Source organism: Marmota flaviventris, chromosome 13, assembly GCF_047511675.1.
Source record: "Marmota flaviventris isolate mMarFla1 chromosome 13, mMarFla1.hap1, whole genome shotgun sequence".
NCBI lineage: Eukaryota > Metazoa > Chordata > Mammalia > Rodentia > Sciuridae > Marmota > Marmota flaviventris.
The window spans coordinates 41,541,522-41,567,243 of NC_092510.1; the positions used below are offsets into that span (position 1 = coordinate 41,541,522).

The 25,722-nt window shown below is 34.6% G+C and overlaps 2 protein-coding genes across 3 annotated transcripts in view; one reads left to right on the forward strand and one right to left on the reverse strand.

Moving 5' to 3' along the window:
• The window catches only part of Ric1 (RIC1 homolog, RAB6A GEF complex partner 1), a 135,509-nt gene extending 123,765 nt beyond the window's left edge, over window positions 1-11,744 (forward strand). The window contains exon 28 of the mRNA XM_027943060.2: window positions 11,447-11,744. Within this exon, the coding sequence (XP_027798861.1) occupies window positions 11,447-11,454 (8 nt within the window). The 3' untranslated portion in view covers window positions 11,455-11,744. The remainder of the gene's footprint in view (window positions 1-11,446) is intronic.
• Window positions 1-25,722, reverse strand: part of Ermp1 (endoplasmic reticulum metallopeptidase 1) — a 54,441-nt gene that overhangs the window by 18,430 nt on the left and 10,289 nt on the right. For both annotated transcript variants that reach the window (XR_011704101.1, XM_027943061.2), the window contains exons 5-13: window positions 18,259-18,405; window positions 17,473-17,565; window positions 15,482-15,694; window positions 14,012-14,232; window positions 11,000-11,174; window positions 10,462-10,652; window positions 7,415-7,567; window positions 5,077-5,279; window positions 4,412-4,527 (exon numbers count right to left, since the gene is read on the reverse strand). Coding sequence is in view for 1 of the 2 variants with exons in the window: in XM_027943061.2 (XP_027798862.2) it covers window positions 4,412-4,527; window positions 5,077-5,279; window positions 7,415-7,567; window positions 10,462-10,652; window positions 11,000-11,174; window positions 14,012-14,232; window positions 15,482-15,694; window positions 17,473-17,565; window positions 18,259-18,405 (1,512 nt within the window). In the remaining variant the exon portion in view is untranslated. The remainder of the gene's footprint in view (window positions 1-4,411; window positions 4,528-5,076; window positions 5,280-7,414; window positions 7,568-10,461; window positions 10,653-10,999; window positions 11,175-14,011; window positions 14,233-15,481; window positions 15,695-17,472; window positions 17,566-18,258; window positions 18,406-25,722) is intronic.

Below are 25,722 nucleotides of genomic sequence, written 5' to 3' on the forward strand. Positions count from 1 at the left end.
AAACATTCCTGAAAGACATAAAAACAGATCTGAACAAAAGACAAGTCACTCCCAGTCAATGGACAGGGTGATTCAATAACAGTTATCCTATAGTTAATTTATGAATTTATCATGGTACTCCAAGAAATACCAATAAGCAATAAGGAGTTAGACAAATTATTACTAAAGCTCATGTGGGAAAATATAAATAGCATGAAAAATAATGGGGGGGATTACAAATTTAACTCTTCAAATCACAAATTTAAACTTTATAAAGCTTCTATAATTAAAAGTGTGATAAATGGTACACAAATAGATCCATGCAAACACAGATAATTGTTGGCAAAGGCACCAAAGGAACTCAATGGGGAAAGTGTGTTCAACAAATGGTGCTAGGACAACTGAATATCTATAGAGAAAAAAAGCCTTGAACCTACACCTCACACCATACATGAAAATTAAAAGTGGGTCAGAGGCCTATAAAAGCTAAAGCCATAGCTTCTAGGAGAAACAGTCTATTTTCATGACTTCTGGGTAGGCATAGTTTTTTTTTTTTTTTTTTTAACACAGAAAATCCTGATAAATTAGGCTTCATAAAAATTTAAAATTTCTATACACCAAAAGACAAAATTAAGAGAATGAGTAAGAAAATCTTCACAATGTGTATCTCATGAAGGACTTTATCTAGAAAATACAGTCTTACAAGTCAATAAGCAACACAATTTTACAAAAATGGGAAAAGACATAAAGAAACAAAGCAAGATATGTGAGTGGCCAATAGTACTTGAAAACATGTGCTACACTATTATCAGAAAAATGCAAGACACACCCCCCACTAGAAATGATAAAATGAAAAAGACCATGGGAAGACTAGAAATTTCATATATTACAAGTTGGGAGTGAAATGTAGAACAATCTTAAAAAACTAAACACGTCTACCTTATGAACTCAGCAATTCTAATATATATTTGTCCAAAAGAAATGGAACACCTATTTCCCACCCCCCCAAAAAACGCTTTATACAAGAATGTTCATAATAGCCTTATTTACATCAACCCCAAACTAGAAACGAATTAATTCAAGTATCTATCAACAGGAGAATAATAAACTATGAGATCTTTGTATGACTACTATTCAGCAACAGAAAGGAAAAAAATACTGATACTCAAATAACATAGCTGAACCTCAAAAGCCTTTGCTTAATGACCTAGACAATTACATACTGGATGATTCCATTTATTTAAAGTTCAAGAACAAGCCAAATAACCTGTGAATGTAAAAATCAAAATATGCATTAGTGAAGTTCAGAGAGACTGGAAACATGCATAAAAGAAACATTCTGGGCAATGGAAATTTCTGTATCTTCATGGGGATGAAGGTTTCATGAGTAAATATATGCTTTTACCAAAACTAATGAAACGAAATAAGATCTTCATATTTCACTGTATGTAAACTAGGTCTTAAAAATACAAACAAAATGAAGGGGAAAGTCATATTTGAAAATACTTTTCAATCATGAATATTCTAGGCATCTTTTTTTTAATTGGTGCTTTTTAGTTATACATAACTAGGCAATTTTCTACCATGTGAGTGGTACTCAATAAAGAAAGTACAGAGCAGAAATTGTGATATTTATTTTTTAGTTTTAGTTGGACACAGTACCTTTATTTTATTTACTTATGTATTATGTGGTGATGAGGATTGAACCCAGTGCCTCGCACGTGCTAGGCAAGCACTCTACCACTGAGCCACAACCCCAGCCCATCATTTGATTATTCTTTTTTTTTTTTATCATTTTCTTATTCTTAAAAAAAATAGCTAGTAATCATGCAAACTCTGTCAGCTACTGAAGATGAGACAAATTTCCTATGTCATATATTTCTCTTCTTTCTCAAGCATCTGTCTCCCTACTAAGAGGAAAATGTTCAAGCAGGCTGCTTGCTTAAGAGAATAAAACTGCCAAACTAAATAATTAAATGTATCTGGAGTACTCTTTAAAAGCACTGGATGCCAAGAATAGAGAAACCATCCACATCTGCCTCCCTTGAATTCTAATGGAAACAAAAGCATGAACTAAATAATTAGTGCTACCACAGAGCTGTACAAAGGAAAGAAAAAGTGGAAGGATGGCACTTGCTCACTTTGATGGAGAGGAAGACCAGAGAAGTCTTCGTATTTTACAAAGCAGAGAAGGGTAGAATTGGGATAGAAGGTACTACCAAGAAAGTCTCAGTGGGGTGCTTAAAAAAAAAAAAAAAAAACTTCAAACATACACAGTGGCTAGACTCCTGAAGATATGGACTGTCAGAGAGTTTGAACCTATTCAGCAAGCATGGAACTTCAAGTTTTTTACGTAAAGAAGCAACATTATCAAATTTATTTTTGAAAGGATAAACTGGCAGCACCATAAAGGATATCCTAGCAAGAAAACTTATAGGCCAAAACATCAACAGAGAAGGTAGAAGAGCTAACTACCAGTTTTTTTGTTTTTTTTTTTATTATTTCTTACATACATGACAATAGTGGAGTGCATTACATTTATAATTATCCATTCACAGCACAATTTTTCATAACTCTGTATATAAAGTATGTTCATGCCAAATTATTCCATTATATATGAGCTCTCATTTTTTTTTGCATATAATTCTAACTACTAGTTTTAAACATGGAGATGGGAAGAAAATGTACTAAGAAAGGTAAACAAAGTCATAATATCTACCTATGCCAGTTCAAGTGCTATTATGGATCTAACAATGAACCAATATCTGACACTACAAAGTTCTTCAGCAGAGTTCCCTAAAAGTCATAACCAACCTCATTTTCTTTTAGAGACACGATAAGCTCCTAAATTGCTAGTTATTGTAATAAATTTGATGAGGAAAACCACATGCAACTTATTGTAAAGTTTAAGTGATGGGTCATAGAAAAAAGTGTCATATGACCTACCAGTTGCTTCAGAGATCAAGTACATAAAACCCCAGGGAGAGAGGAATCAAGAATGCTATGTTATAAAGCATCGGTACTAGCCAAACAGTCCAGTGTTATTTGAAGGTGGACTTATTACAAGCTCTAAAGCAACCATTAATTAAAATGAAGATAATTGATATTCTAAGAGAATAAATAAAAACAGAAAATACAAAATCCTCAATTAAAACTATATAATATAGGAGTAACTTGGAGTTAAATGAAGAAAGGAAGAGCACTGGAGAGGAAACAAGTGAAGATAAAAATTTTCTCATTTTTCTTATTTTAACGGATCTAACAGATAATAGTTTGCTCAAGATAACAGTGGCAACAATATATTTTATTATGTATGCTTACATGATTACATTTGAATGACAAAAATGATACAGGGAAAACAGGAAAAATTAGGATTCTTTCATTATTATAAAATACTCATACTACTCATGATATGTAGAGTGTTATTTGAAAGTGGGCTTGGATTAGCTGTAAACATACATAGCAAACACTAAGGCAACCACCAAAAAAAAAGTTTAAAAAGAAGTATTACTGACTGCTAAAAAAGTAAAGAAAATGAAATCATATAAAATGCTCAATTAAAACTATATGGAGCAAAAAATTTTAAAGAAATGGAAGGCATAAATAGAAACAAAACACAAGGGCAATAAATATAAAACAGTAACAAATATGGTATATTCTAATCCAAATATCAATAATCATTTGAATATCAATAGTCTAAATGTACCAATTAATAGATTTTCTGACTGGATCGAAAAACAAGACCAAACAAGAAACATACTTAAAATATGAAGACAAATATATTAAAAGTAAATGAGTAGCAAAAATATGCAATACTATTATTAATCAAAAAAAACTGGAGAGCTATATTAATTATAGACAATGCAGACTTCAGAGCATGGAAAATTATCAGGTATAAATGGGCATTACATAATAATAAAGGGTCAGTTCTATAAGATGACATAATTTTTAATGTATATGTATCTAACAACAAAGCATCAAAATAGGTGGGACAAAAACTCAAAATTAATAAGGATATAGTTGAACTGAACAATATCAGCAATCACACAAATCTAAGTGACATTCATAGAATCTTCACCCAATAGCAGTAGCATACATTTCTTTCTAAGCACACATGGAGCATTCCATAAAAGACCATATCCTCACTGTATAGCACACCTCAGCAAATTCAGAACAGAAATTATGCAAAGTATGCTCTCAGATCACAATGAGATTAAACTAGAAATCAATATCAGAAAAACAACTGGAAAATCTTGAATTATTTGGAAATAACATATTTCTAGGTAATAAACAGGTCAACAAAAGTCATCTCAAGGGCTGGGGTGTAGCTCAGTGGTACAGCACCACTGGGTTTTAGGGGAAAATATATATGCAACTTATTTAAAAATTTAAGAAATAAGGACAGAAGAAAAAAACCTGTTATCTGACTTACCCGTTGCTTCAAATGTTAACCTTACAGAATCCCAATGTGTCTGTTCTTTGGATATAAGTCTGAAATAAGCAGGATTTCTTGGAGAAACTTCGGGGGCAGGAAGATACCAGTTTTTCCTATTTGGAAAGGTAGCTTCAATGTTTGGCATATCTTACTAGTTGACAGCTTCTATAATTCATGAAGTATTCATAATACATGAACACATCCTTAGATATGAAAAAAAAACTGAATAATATTATAACACCAACTCCTCTGAAACCCAGGTTATTGTATAATAAAACTCTCCCAAATTTAAGAAAAGAGGAGTTACCTAGCTGATCGTGAGTCCATGATGCATCCTATTTCTTCTCATTTAATCCTTTACTACCAAATCATAAAAACTAGAAATAAAATCTGAGATTGATGCTTAACTGCTATCTATTTTAATAACTAGGAGGGTTACCCTTTCTAACTACTCACAATTCTACAGACTTTTTAAATTTGAAAAAACAAAAGTACTTTTCTGAGTGCTTAATCCCACTAAAGAACAGGAAATTTATACTAATAGAAAAACAGTATAATCAGCATTTGACTTGTGGGTTAAGGATAAAAGTTTAAGTAACAGGGTACTGACAGAACTTGAGAGCAAACTAACCCCTACTTAAACAGGAAAGTAATGAACCAACCTGATCAAAAAGTGTACTGGAAGATACCACGGAAACCCACAAAGGGGGGCATTCTCCTCACAGTGAGCCCGGATGGTGTCATTGATCTCAGGAACATGAGGTGTTATGTGAGACATTCCAGTATAATCAAACCCATTAATCCATATTCCAGAGTCTCTTTTAACTATGTTTCCTTCCAAGTCATGAAATGTTCTAGTCATATGCTGAAAAGAACAAGACTTATGAGAAAATTCTTTCAACTAGTTCACCCACGTTCCCACCCCAAATTAATAAAGAATAGTTAAGTATGACCATACCAAGCAATGTATGTAGATAAAGAGCAAAAATACAAGGGGAAGGCACTCAGGGTTACTAAGTTACTGCTATGATTTTTTATTTTAGCTCAATTTTTTTTTTAACACAATGCCTTTATTTTTATGTGGTGATGAGGATCGAACCCAGGTCCCACCCATGCTAGGCGAGCGCTCTCCGCTGAGCCACAATCCCAGCCCCTATGATTTTTTTTTTAAACAGGATAATGGATAGTTACATGATTTTTATTGTATCTTACAAATACATTTATCTATTTAAATTTTACATAAAAATGTTTTGGCTGGGCACAGTGTGTGTGCCTATAGTTCTAGCTACTAAGGAGACTGAGGTGGGAGGATCACTTCAGCCCAGGAGTTCAAGACCAGTCTGGGCCATATAGAGAGATCCAGTCTTAAAAAAAAAAAAAAAAAAAAAGAAAGAAAGAAAAAGCCTAATACCCATAATCCTAGAGGCTCGGGAGGCTGAGGCAGGAGGATCCCAAGTTCAAAGCCAGCCTCAGCAAAGATGAGGCGCTAATTAAGTAACTCAGTGAGACCCTTTCTCTAAATAAAATACAAAATAGATCTGGAGATGTGGCTCAGTGATGGAGTGCCCCTGAGTTCAATCCTGGGTACCAAAAAAAAAAAAAAAAAAAAAATTTTTTTTAGCCTATTTCAGATTTAAAAGACTTGAATTAGCTAGAACTCCTTTTAGAGAAGGATTTAAAACAAATACATCCTAAGCACGTATATATCCACACTCATTTCCCCTTCAGTGTGTTACATGAAGCTAATTCATGCGCAGAGAAAAACAAGAATCGTAGCTCAACACTACATGACAAGCTTGTACCTAATAGAATTCTATGAAAAGGCACCATTCTCCAATTGGAATAGCTCTATTAACAGCAGTAACCAGCCTGAAGAATATGAAACAGGAAAGAAAAAGGGTTGCATAGGGCAAAAGGTGAAAACTGCAGCTGATGGGTCAAATTACCCACTAATTATAAATAAGGTTCTACTGAAACACAGTCAAACTCACGAGCTTAGGTATAGTCTACAGCTACTTTTGTTCTATGAAACAGATGAGCTACAGAGACTGTGTAGCTGACAAGGCCTAAGATATTTATTACTTGCCACTCACAGGAAAAGTCTGCCAATTTCTGGTGCAGAGGGGAAAAGAGAATCCTCTGGACTTTTTAAAAATAAAAATCTAGTTTATTCTAAGTAAATACTACTGACATAAAAATAAGCATGTCACTGAAAATCACAATGAACCTCCTAAAAATTATTTATTCTTCACTAAAGGTTGTGCAAATTGTACAACTCATATAAAATGTATCAGTGTGTCCTTCAGGACTATTTAAAAAAAGAATATTTGACCCCTTTTTAAAATCTCCTCTCTAACTTCTAGTATTTTTAATTTTTCTAGTCCTTGAATAATTATCCAGGTTGTGAATGCTTGGGCATTCTGTTGGATTACTCCACAACCCCTAAGGCAGAGAACACATAAATGAAGCTATATCTTTATACTACTGGCTCTAAAAGTATAGAGAAAAAACCTGAAATCTAAAGAACATTCTAAATCTCAATTTCATAATCTCTTAAGTTATTATATTTTCATTACATATTACTTTGAATGTTATTTAACCTCAATTTTACTAGCAATTTATAAATATCTATTTTATTTTGCTAGTTTAGAGTTTAGTTTTACTCAACCTGCAGACAGTTTTGCAATCTGTTTTTCTAAAAGTTCATTATTCTGATCTATATTTGCCTGTTTTTGAGTAGTTTTACAATTTGAATAGTAATAAAAACAACAGGCAAGCATTTACAATTCCACCTCTTGGGAGAAGTACATCTAGCTAATAAGAATGCCCCTTGATTGTCAGTCTTTTCCTCACTGCCATATACACAAAAATATCAAGACCAACTAATTAGGTCAACAGCAAAAAGTTCAGTTGAGTTTCCTGTTCCCTAGTGAAGCTCAAAACATACAACCTGAATTTCCTCTCCTGAATCTCACATCACCCATGCAAAATTGCTCTTACCTGAAGAAAAACTCTTTTTGGCTTTGGATTAGCAGGATTGGAGCTGTACGGAAAAAAAGTTCCACTGCAAACAAGGAGGAATGTAACTGCACACACCAAAGTTAAAGTTAGCATAGTTTTCTTTGTGCTTCTGGCAAGGTAAATGAAGTTAATCTGAAACACAAAAATAGAAAAATTAAAAATTCATATCAGTGACAAGGTTTTTTAACTGTATTTTGTAACAGGTATTATCTAAGACAATGTAGAAAATTTATCAGCCTGTGATAACATATTCCAACACACAATAAAATAAAGCACTAATTCTAGGGAATTGAAAATTCCATCACAAGTCAGCACCTAGAAAATGACAGATGCTTCCAACTAGCCAAGATGGTACCTTTTGACAGGTAACCAGAAAGCAATGGGAAAAAGATTAAGTAGTGTTCCTATGCTCGATTAAGCAAAGAGAATGTAGATCTGACACTCACCAAGCCATACTTTATATTACTTCTGATTCTAATTAATGGCCTTTAATAGTTCACACTGCACTGCAGACACCACTGAACTGCACCAAACGTTATGGTATCACAGGCTTTCACTAAAGTACCAAAGACAAGCTTTTTAAGCTTAAGTAGTTATGTTTCAATAAAACTCAAATTCCACCCATAATCCTTTTGCAATGTAGCAAAGAGTAAACTAAACTAGTATTTAGATGTACCTTCAGGGCTTTGCCTGTGGACCTGCATTTGAGGGGGGAAAAAAAATGCATTACAAAGTAAGTCTGTCCCTTTGTGTATTTCAACACAAACAAAACAAATCTAAACTTGGGCAATAAAAGGGAATGGCTCAGCCTCAAGGTTGACATCCATAAAATACTAAATAACAGCTTTTTTCATTATAATCAAGTCGTTGAATTAAAAACTACAGAAAACAAAAACTCAGATAGGTCCCAGTTCCCTAAGGTTTGAGGTGGTCTGAAAGTCACTTGGAGAAACAATGACCTAAACCCAGCTGCCACTTTTGCCCTTTTCATCTAATTGCCCACCTCCAGGTTTAGTAAGTAGAGAAAAACATGAATGCAAAAATATTTTTGTTGAGATGAAAATGAAAATGTAAGGCCAGGCAAGGTGGAGCATGCCTATAATCCCAGTGACTCAAGAGGATGAGGCAGGAGGAGCATAAGTTTGAAGCCAGCCTCGTAACTTAGACCCTGTCTCAAAATTTAAAATTAAAACAAAAGGGCTCAGGATATAGCTTGATAGAACACGCCTTGGGTCCCATGCCCAGTACTGGGGGTATGGGTTGAAGAGAGGGGCAACTTTGTGATTAATATAATTCAAGTATTTGGGGCTAGTGGTATTATAGTACTTGCCCAGCATGCATGAGGATCTGGATTTGATCTCCTATCATTTAAAGAAAAAATATATATATATATATATTTTAAAAATCAAGAAAATTAAACAAATATTCATAATCTACTAGGCAGAGTTAAAGAATTTTCATCTCTGAAGTATTTCAATATCCCATTCAAGGTAATTTCCAACAAAACAGCTCCATTCCTAGGTGAAGGGAATTATGTTTATATACTGAGTACAGAAATAAGACAAAGCACCCTGGATTTAAAGCAGTAAGCTAGCTAAACACAATTTGTAACTCTGTTTGCTCTTCTACCACCGAGTCACAATATGTAAAATGCAGTTCCTTAGAAAGTTTCAAATATACTGCCAAGTAATGAGTTTCCCCTCTATTGGAAGGCTGGTAAGTTTAGCCATGGAAACCCTCCCTGTTATATAATACTGTGTTTTCTGCATTCTCAGGTCAGCTACTACCAAAGTTGCCCTAAAACCTTACTTAAGCTATCATTTCCACATTCAAGTTCCCTCTTGCCCAAATCACAAGGTTCATCTTGTGACTATTCCCCAACTTCTAGAAGAGGTCTGGTCATGACAATAAATGGAATGGCAATCACCAAACAAAGAACAGGAGGAAATACATAAATTAACAATGTGTTTGGATTTCATGGTTAATCAACTTAAAGTTCTATCTTAAACATTGCATATCCTATGTCACTTAGGTTCTTAAATGTTTACAAAATAAACTAAAAAGGAGCATTAGAAGGACTCTGAAACATCCAGTGTGTGCCAATGACTGAGCTGTTTGTAAGACTCCTTCTGATCCCATTCCTAGAGATAGTCCCATTTCAACTCTCACCCAATCAATATAACTATAGTGGAACAGCAAAGTGTAACCTAAGGAAACCTGTTAACTGATCACTTGACAGGAATTAAATGCTTTCCAAAATATATTTAATAAATCCCCAAGGACTGAAGGAAAAGTTATCTGAAGTAAGCACTATGGTTTACTTCTCCATTACTCAAGAATAATTTCTCTATTAATAAGCCATTATGAAAAAAAAAAAAAAACCACAGTAGGGCATGGTATCAAACAACATGATCCCAGGCAACTTGGGAGGGAAAGTTTGAGGCCAACTTCTGCAACTTAGCAAGGCCCTGTCTCAAAATAAAAATAAAATATAAAAAGGACTGGGGGCATGATTCAGTGGTAAAGCACTCCTGGGTTCAATCCCCACTACCAGAAGGAAAAAAAAAAAAAGTGACTATTAGTAATATTGCTGCACATACACAAGAAAATGAAGAGAATGATATCCCGTGGCATCAACGATCAGCAGGGTGGTGGTGGTGGTAGTGGTATTAGGAATTGAACCCAGGGGCACTCCACTGCTAAGCTATACCCTCAACCCTTTTTATTTTAAAGACAAGGTCTCACTAAATTGTCAAAGCTGGCCTCAAACTTAGCAATCATCTTACCTCAGCCTCCTGAGTCACTGAGATTACAGGTACATACCATCATGCCTAGCCCATTCTACATTTTCCTTCCATAAAATGCACAGCCATTCCCCATTTAGTTTACCTAAGACTTTTTCAAAGAATATGTAATGAGTTTAGCCATACTAAATAACATTGTTTTAGTTATCTAATATGGCTAAACTCATTACATATTCTCACATAAAAAAATAAAGGAAAAAAAGAAACAATTTTTTTTCTTACAAAATAGGAAGAGAGAATCATGGTACAACCAGCCAAAATGGATGCCAGCACAACATCAGGTGGGATTTCCGAACCACTTCTCCCAAGGATAGGGGTAAACATCTCAAATACTGCCCAGATGAGGTATAGTGCATAAAGATAAGGAATAAACATCCCCAAAAGGTAAAAGGCAATAAATTTTCCTTGGGCACCTAGGAGAAAAAGAGATACAAAACACTTATCTATGGAATTCTAAAGTGAGTTGCAGATTTTATAGTACTGCCACATCTTGGCACCTAACAGAAATTAGATTAGCTATGAATCTTACCCTTTAGGTACATATTATCTACTTCAGATACATATTATCTACACTTTCACTCAAGATAAAATACTTTTAAGTATTTAAATACTTAATTTAATTACTTACAAGTAATATATCAGTATGTGTTCACAAACACAAGAATGGGTTTAGGTATAAGGAAAAGGGAAAAATAGTCTCTGGAAGCTTTATATATTTTAAGGTATTTTCCCACTTGTATTAAAACTAAAAATACCCTACCATGTTGTTGAAAGTCCTTGTGCACGAAAAACTTTGTGAGCAACGGAAATGCTACCCAGACTGCACTAATGAATGCGGAGCAAAGTCCTTGATAAGTGAGCATTACGAGAAAACCACAATGCACAAACAATGAGATGTCAAAAAACATTTCTCCCAGATACTGGTCACTGGCATTCTGAAAGAAAATAATAATAATAATAATAATAATAATAATAATAATAAACAAGTAGTCTCATTCATGGGTCATTCATAAAGATCTCTTATTATAAAACAACTTCCACTGCTTAGGAGAACTACATTTTGTTTTAAAGCAGGTCTACCCTTTAAAACTGAAAAAGGTCAATCCTATCAGAAGTAATAAATTACTGCTGCATAGGAAAGCACAATTTAACAAGATGAAGTGAAAGCACTATTCCTTGTATCTAATCTGTGCTTTTCTTCCACCAGGTAAATAAAACCTTTGGAAATGTTCCAGAATTTAAACAAGTACCCTCCTACAAACATCCATTTTTCTAAGCTTAGAGTGTTTCAGACAAACTAGAGAAATGACCTACCAAGGAACATTATCAACTGCTGCAGCACCACCAACAGCACACCTGGGAAACTGCATGCCCTTTGAAGTTACAGCTGTGTTGGGTTTGCCTTGATTTTCTGGAGTCTTTTCTATCTCCAACTTGTCACCTTTGCCCCTTCTTGTATTCCTGTTGTATTCCTCTTGTATTCATATAATAAAATCTGAACTACATTTTTTGAGACTTAAATTCCCAGGACTCCTGTGCAGCACCCTGCACTCTTCAGAAGAGGCAGCCTTATGAACTTAATACTTAAAAATGAGTGCAAGAGGGATTCTATCAACACAAATATCAAAGTTATAATTCCAATGCATAAATAACAAAATGAATATACCTATCTTTAAGTTTCTCATTTCTGCTCATCCTAGAGCATGTTTGTTTTAAGGGACCCTATTTCAAGAGCTCAAGATTTCCTGTCATATATTTTCCAAAGAAATTAAGGTTCATTTGACAACTCCCTCTTGCAAAAAAAAAAAAAAAAGAAAAGACAGGCTACAACTGTTGAATACTTACGTGTTCAACAATATTGATCAAGAGACTTAGTACTTAAAAAGAAGAAAATGGTTCTGTGAAAATATTTTATAATAAGTGCCTAAACTGTTCCAGAAATAAACAAACATCCTTAAATCTACTTTCATCATCACCTCTATTTGTCGATCCCACTCCTGCCTTATTCCAATCCATTACAATAAAAAAAAAAAAAATCTGTCCTGCTAAGAAAATTTTAATGGTGGTCACATTGATTTTTAGGGTCATGCTCCAACTTCACACTGGTCAACTTTTCAGTTATTGTGCTACAACCTTCTCTTCACCACACTGTACTTTTTACTGTGACCCAAATTATCAGGTACATTCCCAACTTTGTACCCTTATCAACCTATTCGCTCTCTAGTAAACTTCAACTCATGCCTCAAAAACCTCATTTGAATATTATGACCTCCTTCGTCAATTTTTCCTGACTTCCATAAGCAAAACTCATCTCTCCTGCCCCTGTATTCCTATTGCACTTTGTATGTGTCAATCTATTTCACATTGTCCCACAATGTACTGCAATCATTGTAGTCCCTACCTATTCCCAAATAAAACTGAGCTCCTCAAAGAAAAATATCACATTCTCACAAATCTCCACATCACCATGCATTGAGTGCTTGAAGAATATTTGTGAAGTGAAAATAAAACACATTACCCCTTCCAATGTGTTTTCAGCCTCAAATATTATGATCAGACCACTGAAATTAGTGAAAGTAAATAGACTCTTATTTCTCTCTCACTCCTACCCCAATCAATAATATTCAACCATACTCTGGTTATATACACCTGCACTAAGAATAGGCATGTGAAACTAAGCCCCAGGAATGATTCTTTTGGAAAACAAAGCCACTAAGATAAAAACGTAAGTTCAACTGTAAAAACATAAGTTTAACCTCAAAGAACCTTTTTTCAATAGGCCCTGCTAACATGGAAGAGTTCCTCAGACCATCTCACAACATTTACTAAAACTCAGTCAAGGTTCAGCAAATAGACATCCTAGTGGAAGGACGCTGGATTGTAGTCTTACATATCTCCATTCTAATCCCCTACAAAGACAAACTGAAGAAAAAAACAAGCCGCAGCAACAACAATAATAATAACACAGATATCTACTTGTTGTTTTTAAAATAAAGAAACTAAGAAGATTTTTCCCTTTAATACACTTAGAAAATCAGAAACCATGACTTCACTGTACTTCATTTTTAGTTATTTTATTTCATAACCCCAATTCCCATTTTACCAAATTTACACAGTTGAAACCATAACAATATGACAATATTCTCTAAAACTCAGTTTATCATTTGGAACCCTATTTCCCTTTCCACTTTTTCCATTAGTAACGTGTCTTAACTCTGATAACACACATGTATAATTTGCATCAACATCATTCAGGTAAAAGAAAAAAAGGTGAAGGAAAAACTGAGAAAACTTTAGGTGCAATATTCTTTTAAGCAACAGTACTTGCTGTGTGGTTCATGCTATATGCCAGACACAGAGAATACAGCAATGAATAAAACAATTTCCACCCTCATGAAGCTTATATCCCAAGGGAAATCAAGGATATCCAAACAACAAACATAACTGGGTAAACTCAGGATAGGTTGGTAGATGTGAGAGCACAGTTACAAAAACTACAGCAAATGCAACAGAGGCAGAGGGCTGTGCAAACAAGTCTTGTTGTCACTACCATCCTAAATACTATTTATGGAATAGCTTTCATTTTAATTCTGTAACACAACTTAGAATAAAAAACCTAGCAAATTAACACAGTTGTGGAAGCATTTTCTATAACCATGCCGAACAATTTCTGATAATAGCCTGAAAGACCAAACACAATGAATCCCACCTGAGTTTGTTTTCTTTTCCTGAAAGCAGCAAAAAAGAAATAGTAAATATGCCTAATACTTACCACATAATAAAATCTTTTTGCAAGGGTATGTATGAAGATTATTTTGGCTACTGCTGCAGTTCCATACAGACAAACGGAGACATAGAAGTGGTTATACCATGAGAGAGACTGTCCAATAAGAGAGATGAACACTGCTATAATGAGAACCATAACAAGGCTAGTGAACCAGCTAATGAGAGTGATGCCAAGTCCACACAAGAAATCTTTCGTGTAGTTAACAGCTAAGAAAGAGAAACAAAAAGTTGAAGTCACTATCTTCTCAAATCAATTACATAACCAGTTAGCAAGCTAAAAAGACAAATGTTTAAAAATCCACCACCATAACTGAAAATTACTGAAATGTCCTAATGTTGAGGACTATTAATTAAATGTTGGAACTGGAAAAAGATAGAAGAATGTTATCAATAAATCAGATGTCTTCTAAATTCAGGTATACCCTTACTAGGGAAGTTGGTCATTTTAATCTTTTTTTTTTTAACTGGATTTTAAACTCTGGGACACTTAACTACTGAGCCATATCCCCAGCCCTTTTGATTTTTTATTTTGAAATAGGGTCTCACTAAATTGCTCAGAGTCTCACTAAGTTGCTGAGGCAGATTTTGAATTTGTGATCCTCCTGCCTCGGCCTCCCAAGTTGCTGGGATTAAGATGTGCACCACTGTGCCTGGAGGTTTATTTTAATCTTTAAAACCTTAGGGATGCTTTATGTACCAAAATATTAACCAGGAAAGAAGATAAAGTTCCATATAAAATTTTCCTAAAAGAAACTGACATAGGAAGGCGAAATAGCATGGGAAAATAGCTAGTAATAAAAAATTATTTTAATTTGTTGCTAAATATTTTATTTTGTAACAGCACATAACACCTTAGTCTCAGAAACATTTCAAACAGAAGGGACCAATTTAAACAAAGACAATTTGTTCATACTTCACAACAGTATGCTATTAGTCTACAGTGTGAACAAGACTTTTTTTATATAATGGGACTTTTCATTAAAAATAAATCTATAAATAGGGCCTGGAGGCATACACCTATAATCTCAGCTTGTTTCAGAGGCTGAAACAAGAGGAATGCAACTGGAAGCCAGCCTGGGCAAATTACCAAGATACTGTCTCAAAATTTAAAAAAAGGGGGAGGGAGTGTAGCTCAATGGTAGAACACTTTCCTAGCATGCATGAGGACCTGGGTTTAATCCCCAATACAGGAAAAAAAAAATCAATCTCAAGAAATCATTTTTCAATAGCTCCTATGTGGCACTTATATAGAGTACTTTTATGGAGTAAAAATGTACTTCACCAAGACTTAAATGTATAATAAGCATATCAATTTAACATTTATTTAGAAATCTCTTATAATATAAAATCAAGCATTATTTTCTTAAGATATTTTAATGTTCTGGAAAGATATAAGCACAGTAACTTTTTAGCAAATCCTACAACAGTGTTTGAAATTTTAGAGGAAAATACTTACTGTTATGTTTGGGTTGCCAAAATTTTTTGCCCAGGTACAAAACAACAGCCATTGCCACCATGTAGTTTATTATTGAGCCAACACGAGATGGGTAGGCAATGACGAATAGGCCAAGTACATCAAAGAAAACCATGTTTCCATGTTGATACTCTGAAGAAGTAGCCAGCATATCAGACGTAGCTAGATATTTAAGAACTGCTAAAATGTTATCACCTATTAGTAAAGAGAAATAACAAGGTTGAATCAACTATTTGAAAGAAATTTATATGTAAAACAGAAATAAATTATTATTTGAATAAGAAATTAACTGGGAGCCAGGCACAATGACACACACCCTAATCCCAGCAACATGGAGGCTGAGATGGAACAAACAAGACTTTGAGATCATACTCACTAACTTAGAAAAACCCTGTCTCAAAAAACAAAAAAAGGGCTGGGATGTAGGTCATCAGCAGACCTGGATTCAATCCCCAGTACCTCCATAAACAACAACAAAAAGGCTAGGCACACACCTGTAATCTCAGCTCAAGAGTTTGAAGCTGGAGAACCACAAGTTTGAGGACAGCCTCAGCAATTTAGCAAGACCCTGTCTCAAAATAAAATCTATAAGAGGACTAATGGTACATGTGGTGCAGTGGTAGGAGGCTTGCCTAGCATGCATGAGGCCCTGGGTTCCATCCCAAGCTCTGAGAAAAGGAGGGAAGGAAGGAAGGAGGAAGGGGCTGAATGTGAATAGACAAAGCTTCCTACCTCCTACTGCTCTCCCATTTTTCTTAAGTTTCTCAAATAAGGCCCATATTCCCTATTTTACTGCCTCTCAATTTGGAAGCAGACTTTGTCTTCTACTAGAACTATTCATTTTTGCAAAGAGCTCTAATACCACATCTGTTTCATCAGGCTAGTTCAGAGACCCCTATATCTTACTTACCTCTCAGAATTCAAGTTCTGCTTCCCCTGTCCACTGCCAATATAAATAAGAATCACCTTCCCACTTTCCACCATGGCCAATGGCATTCCATTTCCCTAGTCAGCTAAGCTTTATACTTTGTCATCTTTACTGCTGTCCATCTAATTTATCCCTTCCAACTTGTCAAGTCTTGCTGAATTTACATTTTAAATGCATCTAATTCTCCATCCCTCCCCTTTGGTTTCTATCTTTTGTCAACACCACCATAGTCTATGTCCCCCTTATTCCACATGAAAATCACTGTCAGAACAACCCGTCTCCACACCATCCACAATACATTACCAGATCAACAACATTTAAAACTGTCTTAATGAGTTCATGCCTGAACTCAGACCTTCAATGATTCCTCATCCTTTTGGCATCTTCTTACTGATTTTTAAAAAGCCTACAATTTTTCTCTCCCTCATATACTTTTACCTCATCTCCCTATTTCTGAAAATATTTCTTCTACTCCAGTCTGACCACCTACTCACCAATAGCCTCCTACACACAAACATACTCTACTCATATTATAAGCTTACTTGGAACATCCTCTTTTCTCTGCAGACTAAATTCTACCAACTCTATGGCTCAGCCTCAAATTTGTATCCTCTCATTCTGGACCTTTCCAGAAAGCACTTTAATTCCCTGACTATTAAGCCTCTCACCTACATGCACCACCCACCCAATCAGGGATCCAAGTTAACTATTTTCTACACTGGGTAAGCTGCCCACAGCTGTGTCATAATGCCACCTCCAATGTATGGCTTTTTACCCACTCTAGCTACAGATTTACTGGTCAACAATCCTACTGTAACCCAACTCCCTTTGCAAATCCTTGTAATGAATATTTCTATGTTCTTAATGGCTAAACAGACAGCAAGACTAAAATTTAAGCCCTTATCTCTCCAATTCCAAATCCCTACCTCATTCTACCACATAGTGCCTCTCTAAAGCTCAAGCCACAGAATATTTATAGATTTTTACAGGTCATTACTAAAATTTCACCTTATTGTACATTAAAAGTAGAATTTGGAATACCAACCTGCTCTCTGAATGGAGTCTGTTAGAATTCTGTCTGCTGTGTCATACTTGGTGTGATAAATATATCCATTTTCAATAAAAGCTAAGTCTATTCCTAAGACATATAGAAAAACAACAAAAAAAAAGTCATTTTGTTTTAAATATCAAATTTGTTTTAGACTTGTTTAACATATTAAATTCCTAAAAGACAAAATATCAAAGGGGTGGGATGATTGCTCTGTCATATTTATTAGTGAATGATATAAATTCTCTTCTACATTCTTACAAACTCTGTACATATGGTACATGATTCAATATATAACGACTGAGGAAGTATACTACTTCATAGGAAGGCATTATAAGTCACACAGCAGGAGGTAGGGATGCTAAGTTTGGGCAGTCATCAAAACTTTGCCATCTATATCCTTGCTGGGCCAAAGCCAAATTTTAATTTCAAATAGCTCTATAAGTCCCCAAGGGAGTTGGCAAAGCAAGACAACAACAATGAAAGTCAAAGACCCCTGAAGGATCTATTACCATCTTTTGGGAATGAAGTGCTAAACAGTTCTCCCCTGTTTCTTCTGTCACATTGTGGGGCAAGATGATATATTCTAAAGGAGGCAAACATTTAAATTAGTATGAAGTTTTAAAAGGAAAACATTAAGAACTCTACTTAATGAGTCAGAATGCACAACTCTCATACAGAATATACTCTCAAAAAATGCTGCTTACTCATAACTTTCAAGAGGTAAAGCTTGCTTTTGAAAAATCAATGTTGCACAATAGCCTATAATCATTGACAAAATACCTGGAATGTTCCCAAAATCCCTGAAGATACGGAAGTCAGTATCTGAAGGAATGATTCCACTCTGAAAAACCTCCTGACCCACCACAGATGCAAAAGGGTGTTTAGCTGCTGTTACATAAGCTTGAACCAACCAAGGATTTTCAGGACCTGAAATGAAACATGACAATATAATACAAGGTTAACCTAGTAATTTTTTTTTAAACATAGAATACTAATATTCTTTTCTTGAGGGATGGGGGTGGAGCAGGAGCAGGGAGTGGTGCTAGGGATAAAATCCAGGGCGTAGGGGCAATCTAAGTAGGCACTCAACCACTGAGCTACATCCCCGATCTAGAAATAATATTTTTAACATACCCAAAAAAGGAACGTAGTGGCTTTTTAAATGTATTATTTTTAATCCCTTTTCTATATTTTCAAATGTTTAATATGTGTGCGTTTATGAGTTTTAAAATGAAAAAATAAACAATTTTATAAACAATTTAAATATAAAATAACAACAGTACACAAAGTTTAAGTCTGAATCTGGGTTTTGGTACACACCTATAATCCCAGCTACTCAGAAGGCTAAGGTAGAAGGACTGCAAGTTCAAGGCCAGCCTAGGCAACTTAGCCAAGACTTCGTCTCAAAAAATAATTGGGGTAGGGATATGGTTCAGTGGTAGAGCATCCCTGGATTCAGTCCCCAGTACTGAAGTCTATAAATGGAAAAAAATCATTCATAAGTCTATCATCCTAAGATAACTACTATCAATTTTATATCTTCAATTTTTTTTTTAATTTTTTTTAGTTGTAGATGGACACACTATCTTTATTTTATTTGTTTATTTTTATGTGGTGCCAGGAATCAAACACAGTGCCTCACACATGATAAGCAAGTGCTCTACCACTGAGCCACAACTCCAGTCCACGTATCTTCGATTTTCTAATGTATGAATGTGTATAAATAGCAACAATGTACAAAGTCAAAGGGTACACTTTATACATTGTTGTTTCACTTAACATTATATTATGAAATCTCCTATGTTGCTAGATATTACAAGGTTCATTTTAATAATTCCTATAACATTATACTGATTATACCATAAAGTACCTTACTACTGCTTATAATTTATCACAATTAATAATTCTGCATTCCCATCATCATTCTTTTTTTTTTCAAATTTATTTTTTAGTTTTCAGCAGACACAACATCTTTATTTTGTATGTGGTGCTGAGGATCGAACCCAGGCCGCACGCATGCCAGGCGAGCGCACTACCACTTGAGCCACATCCCCAGCCCCCATCATCATTCTTAAATACCTTTTTCTAAATTGGGAGTTCTTCCTTTAGAATTATGGGATAAAGTACATTACTGTTCCAAATTATTCACTCTTTCCTCTCTGAAAAAGAATTCTATATTTCTAACCTTAGCACATAATGCCTCTTCACATGATCAACTGCATGCTTGGCCACATGATTTGCTCTGACCAACAGAGTGTGAGTAGGAATGATGTAACCCTCAACATAGCAGGAAATCTAAAAGCCATTCCATCCCTCTCTTTAACTTTAGCCATGAGGTCACTACATCTCTGATGGTGGCTTCTCCTTTACTCTAAATCCCAGAATGAATAAGACACATGAAACATAATAATCTTGGAATGACTACAGATACCCAAAACTGAAAACATGACATGAACAAAAACTAAGCCTTTGTTATTGTAAATCACTGAAATTTTAGGCTTCTTATAACAAAACTTGGCAATACATTGATTTAACAGATAAAATAACTATTTCAGAGCATCTGGGAATATTGTTTTCATAACTTTATAAACAGATTATCCTATAATAAAAAGATGACTGAACAAAAAGGGGGAAGGCACTATAAACACATAGAAAAGATTCATCCTGGAGTTATCACACATAGATTTTTTAAATAATTATGTTTAATATGCTAAAAAGAACAAAAAGAAAAAGGAATGGAATATACAGAAATGTGTACAAGAAACATATGAGATCATTGAAAAGTCTATCCAATGCATGATTAACTGCAGTCCTAGGAGAACAGGAGACAAAATGGAGCAGAAGCAATGCTAGATGCAGTGGTACACACACATAATCCCAGCTACTCGGGAGACCAAGGCAGGAGGACTGCAAGTTCAAAGCCTGTCTGGACAACTTAGGGAAACTCTGTCTCAAAATTTCAAAAAATAAAGAAAAAGAACTAAGTATGTAGTTCAGTGGTAGAGTACCCCTGGATTCAGTCCCCCATACATTAAAAAAAAATAAAATAAAATAAAAAAGTAATGTCAGTAACAAAACATGTAATATACAAAACAAAATAAAAATACATGAAATATGGAAATAAACATACACCAAAAGAGAGAGAAAGAAAGGAAAGCCTTCCTTCTAGTATAATTCCAACTATTTAATACAATTAGAACGATGAAGAGAAAAAAACCTCAGTAAATAGTATAAGTAGTAAAAATTTCTTAGGGCAAGAATTATGTGATTGCTAAAACTAGGATCAAAATTTGGTAAGTAATCTCAAAGTAGTTACTATGAAGGGGAAAAACAGTAATTTGTACAAAGAGAAACAGTTGAAAACCCTGGAAAATACCTTAATCAAATGAGAATAAGTTAATATTATCAATAATAAAGACAAAAAGATACTACAGGCCTCTTGATGTGACGCACTAAGGACAAAAATACAAATGGAAAAAGAAAAGCAGTAGTGGGGAAACATATGAGACCCTACATTAATATAATTAACCCTACATTATTATAATTAAACCATTATTAGTATTATAATTAGATATTGATAATTAAAATCATACTGAAAAACAGGTAAAGCTCAACTATAAAAAGTGATTATCACTAAAATCAGAATAACAGTCTTAGATGGGAAGGAAATAGTTCAGTGTAGAATACCTGCTTAGCATGAGGCAAGCCCTGTGTTTGATCCTCAGCATGAAAGGAAGGAAGAAAGGAACTGTATTTGAAGAGGCAGAGGTGGAAAAATTTGGGAGGAAGAATGGCAAGAGTCTACACTTGGTCATGAGGTGAAGACAGAAGGGTGTTCACCTTATAATAAAGTTTTATACTTTGTATAAATTATACAATGGCTGTGATATATTTACTAACACATGATAAGTTAAATGCTATGCTTGATATTAGATTGGAATCCAGATTAAAACAACAAAAACTGTTAAGACAGTATTAGAATGCCTGAAAAAATCTTAAAATAAATTTTCACTAGATAATAGTTTTTATATTATAATGTTAAATTTCTTAAGTATGATAAATGTATTATCACAGAGGATATCCATATTCTTTACTTACTGATATGATACTGAGATTACCAACTGACATGATTTTTCTCCTTTATTCTGATAATGCAGTGAATTATATAGATTTTCAAATATTTCAAATATAAATCATCTTGTTGCTTAACTTGGCTGAAAAGTACCTGTTTTGTATGTATAAACTACTGGATTCAATCATTAATACTTTATTTAGGACATGTGCATCAAAGTTTGATGTTATACACCAAAAATCTCCAAAGTCAAACACATGCATACCTTATAACTCAGCAATTGTACTCAGAAATGAACATACACATATATGTGTACCACAAGATACCTACAAACACACTTACAGCAGGCCCATTCATAAGAGGCAAAGACTGAAAACAAACTAACGTCATCAGAATAATAAATATAGTTGTACAATGAAATATTATTCAGCAATGGAAAACAATGAACTACTGCTAAACAAAAGATGAATCTTACAGCCAGAAGGTTGAATGAAAAATTCATACACACAAAGAAAATATAATGTATGATTTGATTTATACAAAGTTCAAATACAAGCAAAATTAAATCAAGATATGTTGATATATTGATAACCTTTGGGGGCAGGAATGACTGAGAAGGCCATAAGGTACCTATCATTTTCTGCCTTGATCTAGGTGGTACTTACATGATTATATTGCATTTGTTAAATTCACTAAGCTGAACATTAAGAGCTGCGAACTCTTCTTACATTATAATTAGAGATGAAATAAAGATACCATTTTATGCTCTGTACCATAAAAACTACTTGAGAAAAACACAAGGCCCATTAGTAGGAAAGGGATTTATAGTTTTAAAGATCTACTACCTGGTCTCTAACCCAGTATAGATTCCACTGCAACATCAAAGCGCTCTAGCCCTACTCCAGCCTCTCATGGATCATCCACTGCAATCTACAGGTTGTGGACAGGTCAACTTTGGGTATAAAAAGGGAGGGTAGGGAGACTGGAAGGGGAAGATAGATCAGCTCCTGAGTAAGATAATCCCCATGGTATAAACAAAAGGGAGCCCTTTAAATGAGAAATTCCCTGCCTTGATCTGAGTGGTTCTTACCACCCAGATATATACCTAAATATTTTATACTACATTGTTATTAATCATAAGAGGTAGGTACAGGTATAGCTCAGCAGCAGAGCGCTTGCCTCGCACACATGAGGCACTGGGTTCAATCCTCAGCACCACATAAAAATAAATAAATATAAAAAAAAAAGAGGTAGATACAAATAGTATCCCATTTTTACAGAGGAGAAACTATAGCTTGAAGCAGTTATAAAATTTGTCCAATGTTCAGTGCTTACAGCATACTGCCACTAAGGTTGTGAGGTTTGAGCTTATGTCATTTAATTACAGACCCTGGACTCTTCATCACTCCCGTATCTCACCTTCTCCCAAAAGCTTTTATCTTAGTTATCCTAAAAGAGAAAGGTATCAGACACATTTAGAAACATTTTCAATTTGCATTCTATCTCTTGCCATCATCAAAATCCTTCATGCTTCCAGGTTGTGTGTATCTATAAATTACTTCTTAAAGAATAAGCCCATACCTATAATCCCAGTAACTCAGGAGACTGAGGCAGAAGGATAGAGACCCTAGGCAACTTAGGGAGACCCTGACTCAAAAAAATTTTAAATAGGACTGGGTATGTAGCTCAATAGTAAGGCACCCCTGGGTTCAATCCCCAGTACCAGAAAAAAGAATGAGTCACTTTTTTCATGCAAAGAGTTTAGGCATACGTGTTGTTGAAGGGAACTAGAATTCAGTGAAAGAATGAAAAGTCAAAGCTCCCTGAAACGAAGTGAAAACAGAGCTACATCGTCATTGTCACAGCTCTACCTCTTCACATTTGGGTGGTGGCACTGGCACCCAGAGAAACAAAAAAAGGAAACTCAATAAAGGAGAAAAAATGGTAAATATTATTAATGAAGCCAAGAAAGATAAGGCCTGAAAACTGGACACTGAATTTGCCACAGCAACTTTATTAACAAGAGTAGTTTTGGTGAGAAGGTTAAAGCTTATAGAACTGGTCCAAAAGCAGAAACAAGTCACTTGGAGAAAACAACCATAGATCAGTCTCAAAAGAATTTTGCAGTAGATGGTCAGAGAAATAAGGCAGTAGAGTTGGGTTGGGAGAAAAAGTGGTTTTCTTTAAGATGAGAGAAAGAGTTCATTTCTGTAGAGAAGAAAAAATGAATGATGGAAAAACAAAAAAGAACTTAAGAGAAAAGAATTTAAGTCACCATCTATATAACCAGTCTCCTACTCATGAACCTTAAAGTTAATTTAAATGTTTCACTCATAAAAAAGCCAAGCCAGGTGTGGCGGTGCATACTTATAATCCCCAACTTGGGAGACTGAGGCAGGAGGATAGTTCCAGGCTAGCCTGGGCAACATAGTAAGACCCCATCTCAAAAAAAGTCAAGAAGACTATGTAACACTTAGCCCTATATGTCCAAGTCAACCATTTCTACAAAATAAATTCCCAGAATTGAACCAGCTAGACAGAAGAATCTACATTTCAAAAAGTAATACATATACCGTACTGTCATGTATATCTAAAAACAACAACAACAACAAAAAAGTAATACATAGTCAGGCATGGTGGCCTGACTATAATTCTAGCAACTCTAGAGACTAAGGCAGGAGATCACAAGTTCAATGCCAGCCTCAGAAACTTAGCAAGGCTCTAAGCAATTTAGCAAGATCCTGTCTCTAAATAAAAAATAAAAAGGTCTAGGGATATGGCTCAGTGGTTAAGCATCCCTGGGTTCAATACTCAGTACCAAAAAATATATAATTCATATTGACAAAATACATCATTCTACATTTCTACCAATAAATAGTGTATAAAAGATGCCTGTTTCTCTAATACTCCAAATGTCCATCAGTTAATGAAATTAATAAACAAAATGTGATAGATCCATATACAATGGGCTATTCATCCATTTAAAAGAAATGAAGTACTGATACATACTAGAACATGGTAGAACCTCAAAAACATACTAAGGAAAAGAAGCCACATACAAGATGCCATGTTATTTGTTTCCATTAATATGAAATATCTAGAACAGACAAATCTGTAGAAATAGAAAATTGGCAGGTGGTTGCCTGCGTTTGGGACAAAATGGGAATGAATGCATATTGAGTATAGGGGTTTTTTTCAGGGTAATAAATACATTTTATAATTATGATGATGATCACTCGACTCTTGTGGATATATCTAAAAACCACTTAATTTTACACTTTTCTCTAAATTATATCTCAATAAAGCTATAATTTAAATAAAAAGAATGCATTCTAAAGAAAAATATAAAGCAGAGTATAATCCTGTTTTATTTATATACACGCATACACACACAGAAAAAAAACATATTCCAAAAGGATGTAGACTAAACTGCACTGGTTTGCTCTAGGTGGTAGGAACAGAAACATGAATATTTTCACAAGAGAAAATAAAAGATTCTGTGATCCTTTTTGTTTATGGGCTTTCTTGCACTCAAAGTTGGTAGTATCTGAAATTCTTTTTTTAACGAGGAACTTATATTACTGATCTAATCTATCTAAATTTTAAAAGGATGGATTTTAAAACAACTTCACTATTATTAAATCAAGCCTTCCCAACTCATTAAATCATTGAGCTGATAAATCAGTCTTTCTGGCCCTTCTTTAAAAAATTAATAGTAATGATTATTCTAGTCACTAAAAACTCAAATAGAGGCTGGGGCTGGGGCTCAGCAGTAGCACACTTGCCTGGCATGTGTGAGGCACTGGGTTCATTTCTCAGCACTGCGTATAAATAAATAAAATAAAGGTCTATTAACACCTAAAAAAATATTTTAAAAAAACCCTCCCAAATCAACATCTCTCAGAAGTGACAACAAAACTAGAGTATAGACTGTTTTAACTGAAAAGTTTCTAGGACAGGACAAGTAAATTATTACCACACAGGAAAAAGGGCTTATTTAAAACGCAAAGGACAGAGCCATCTGCCTTATGCTTTCAAGCACAATTCCAAATGTCAAGGGGCGGGCGGGGGGAGGATTTGTCCGTTTTTATTTTTATTTTTTTTTAATTGTCGATGGACTTTTATTTTATTTATGCATTCTATGTGGTGCTAAGAATCGAACCCGGTACCTC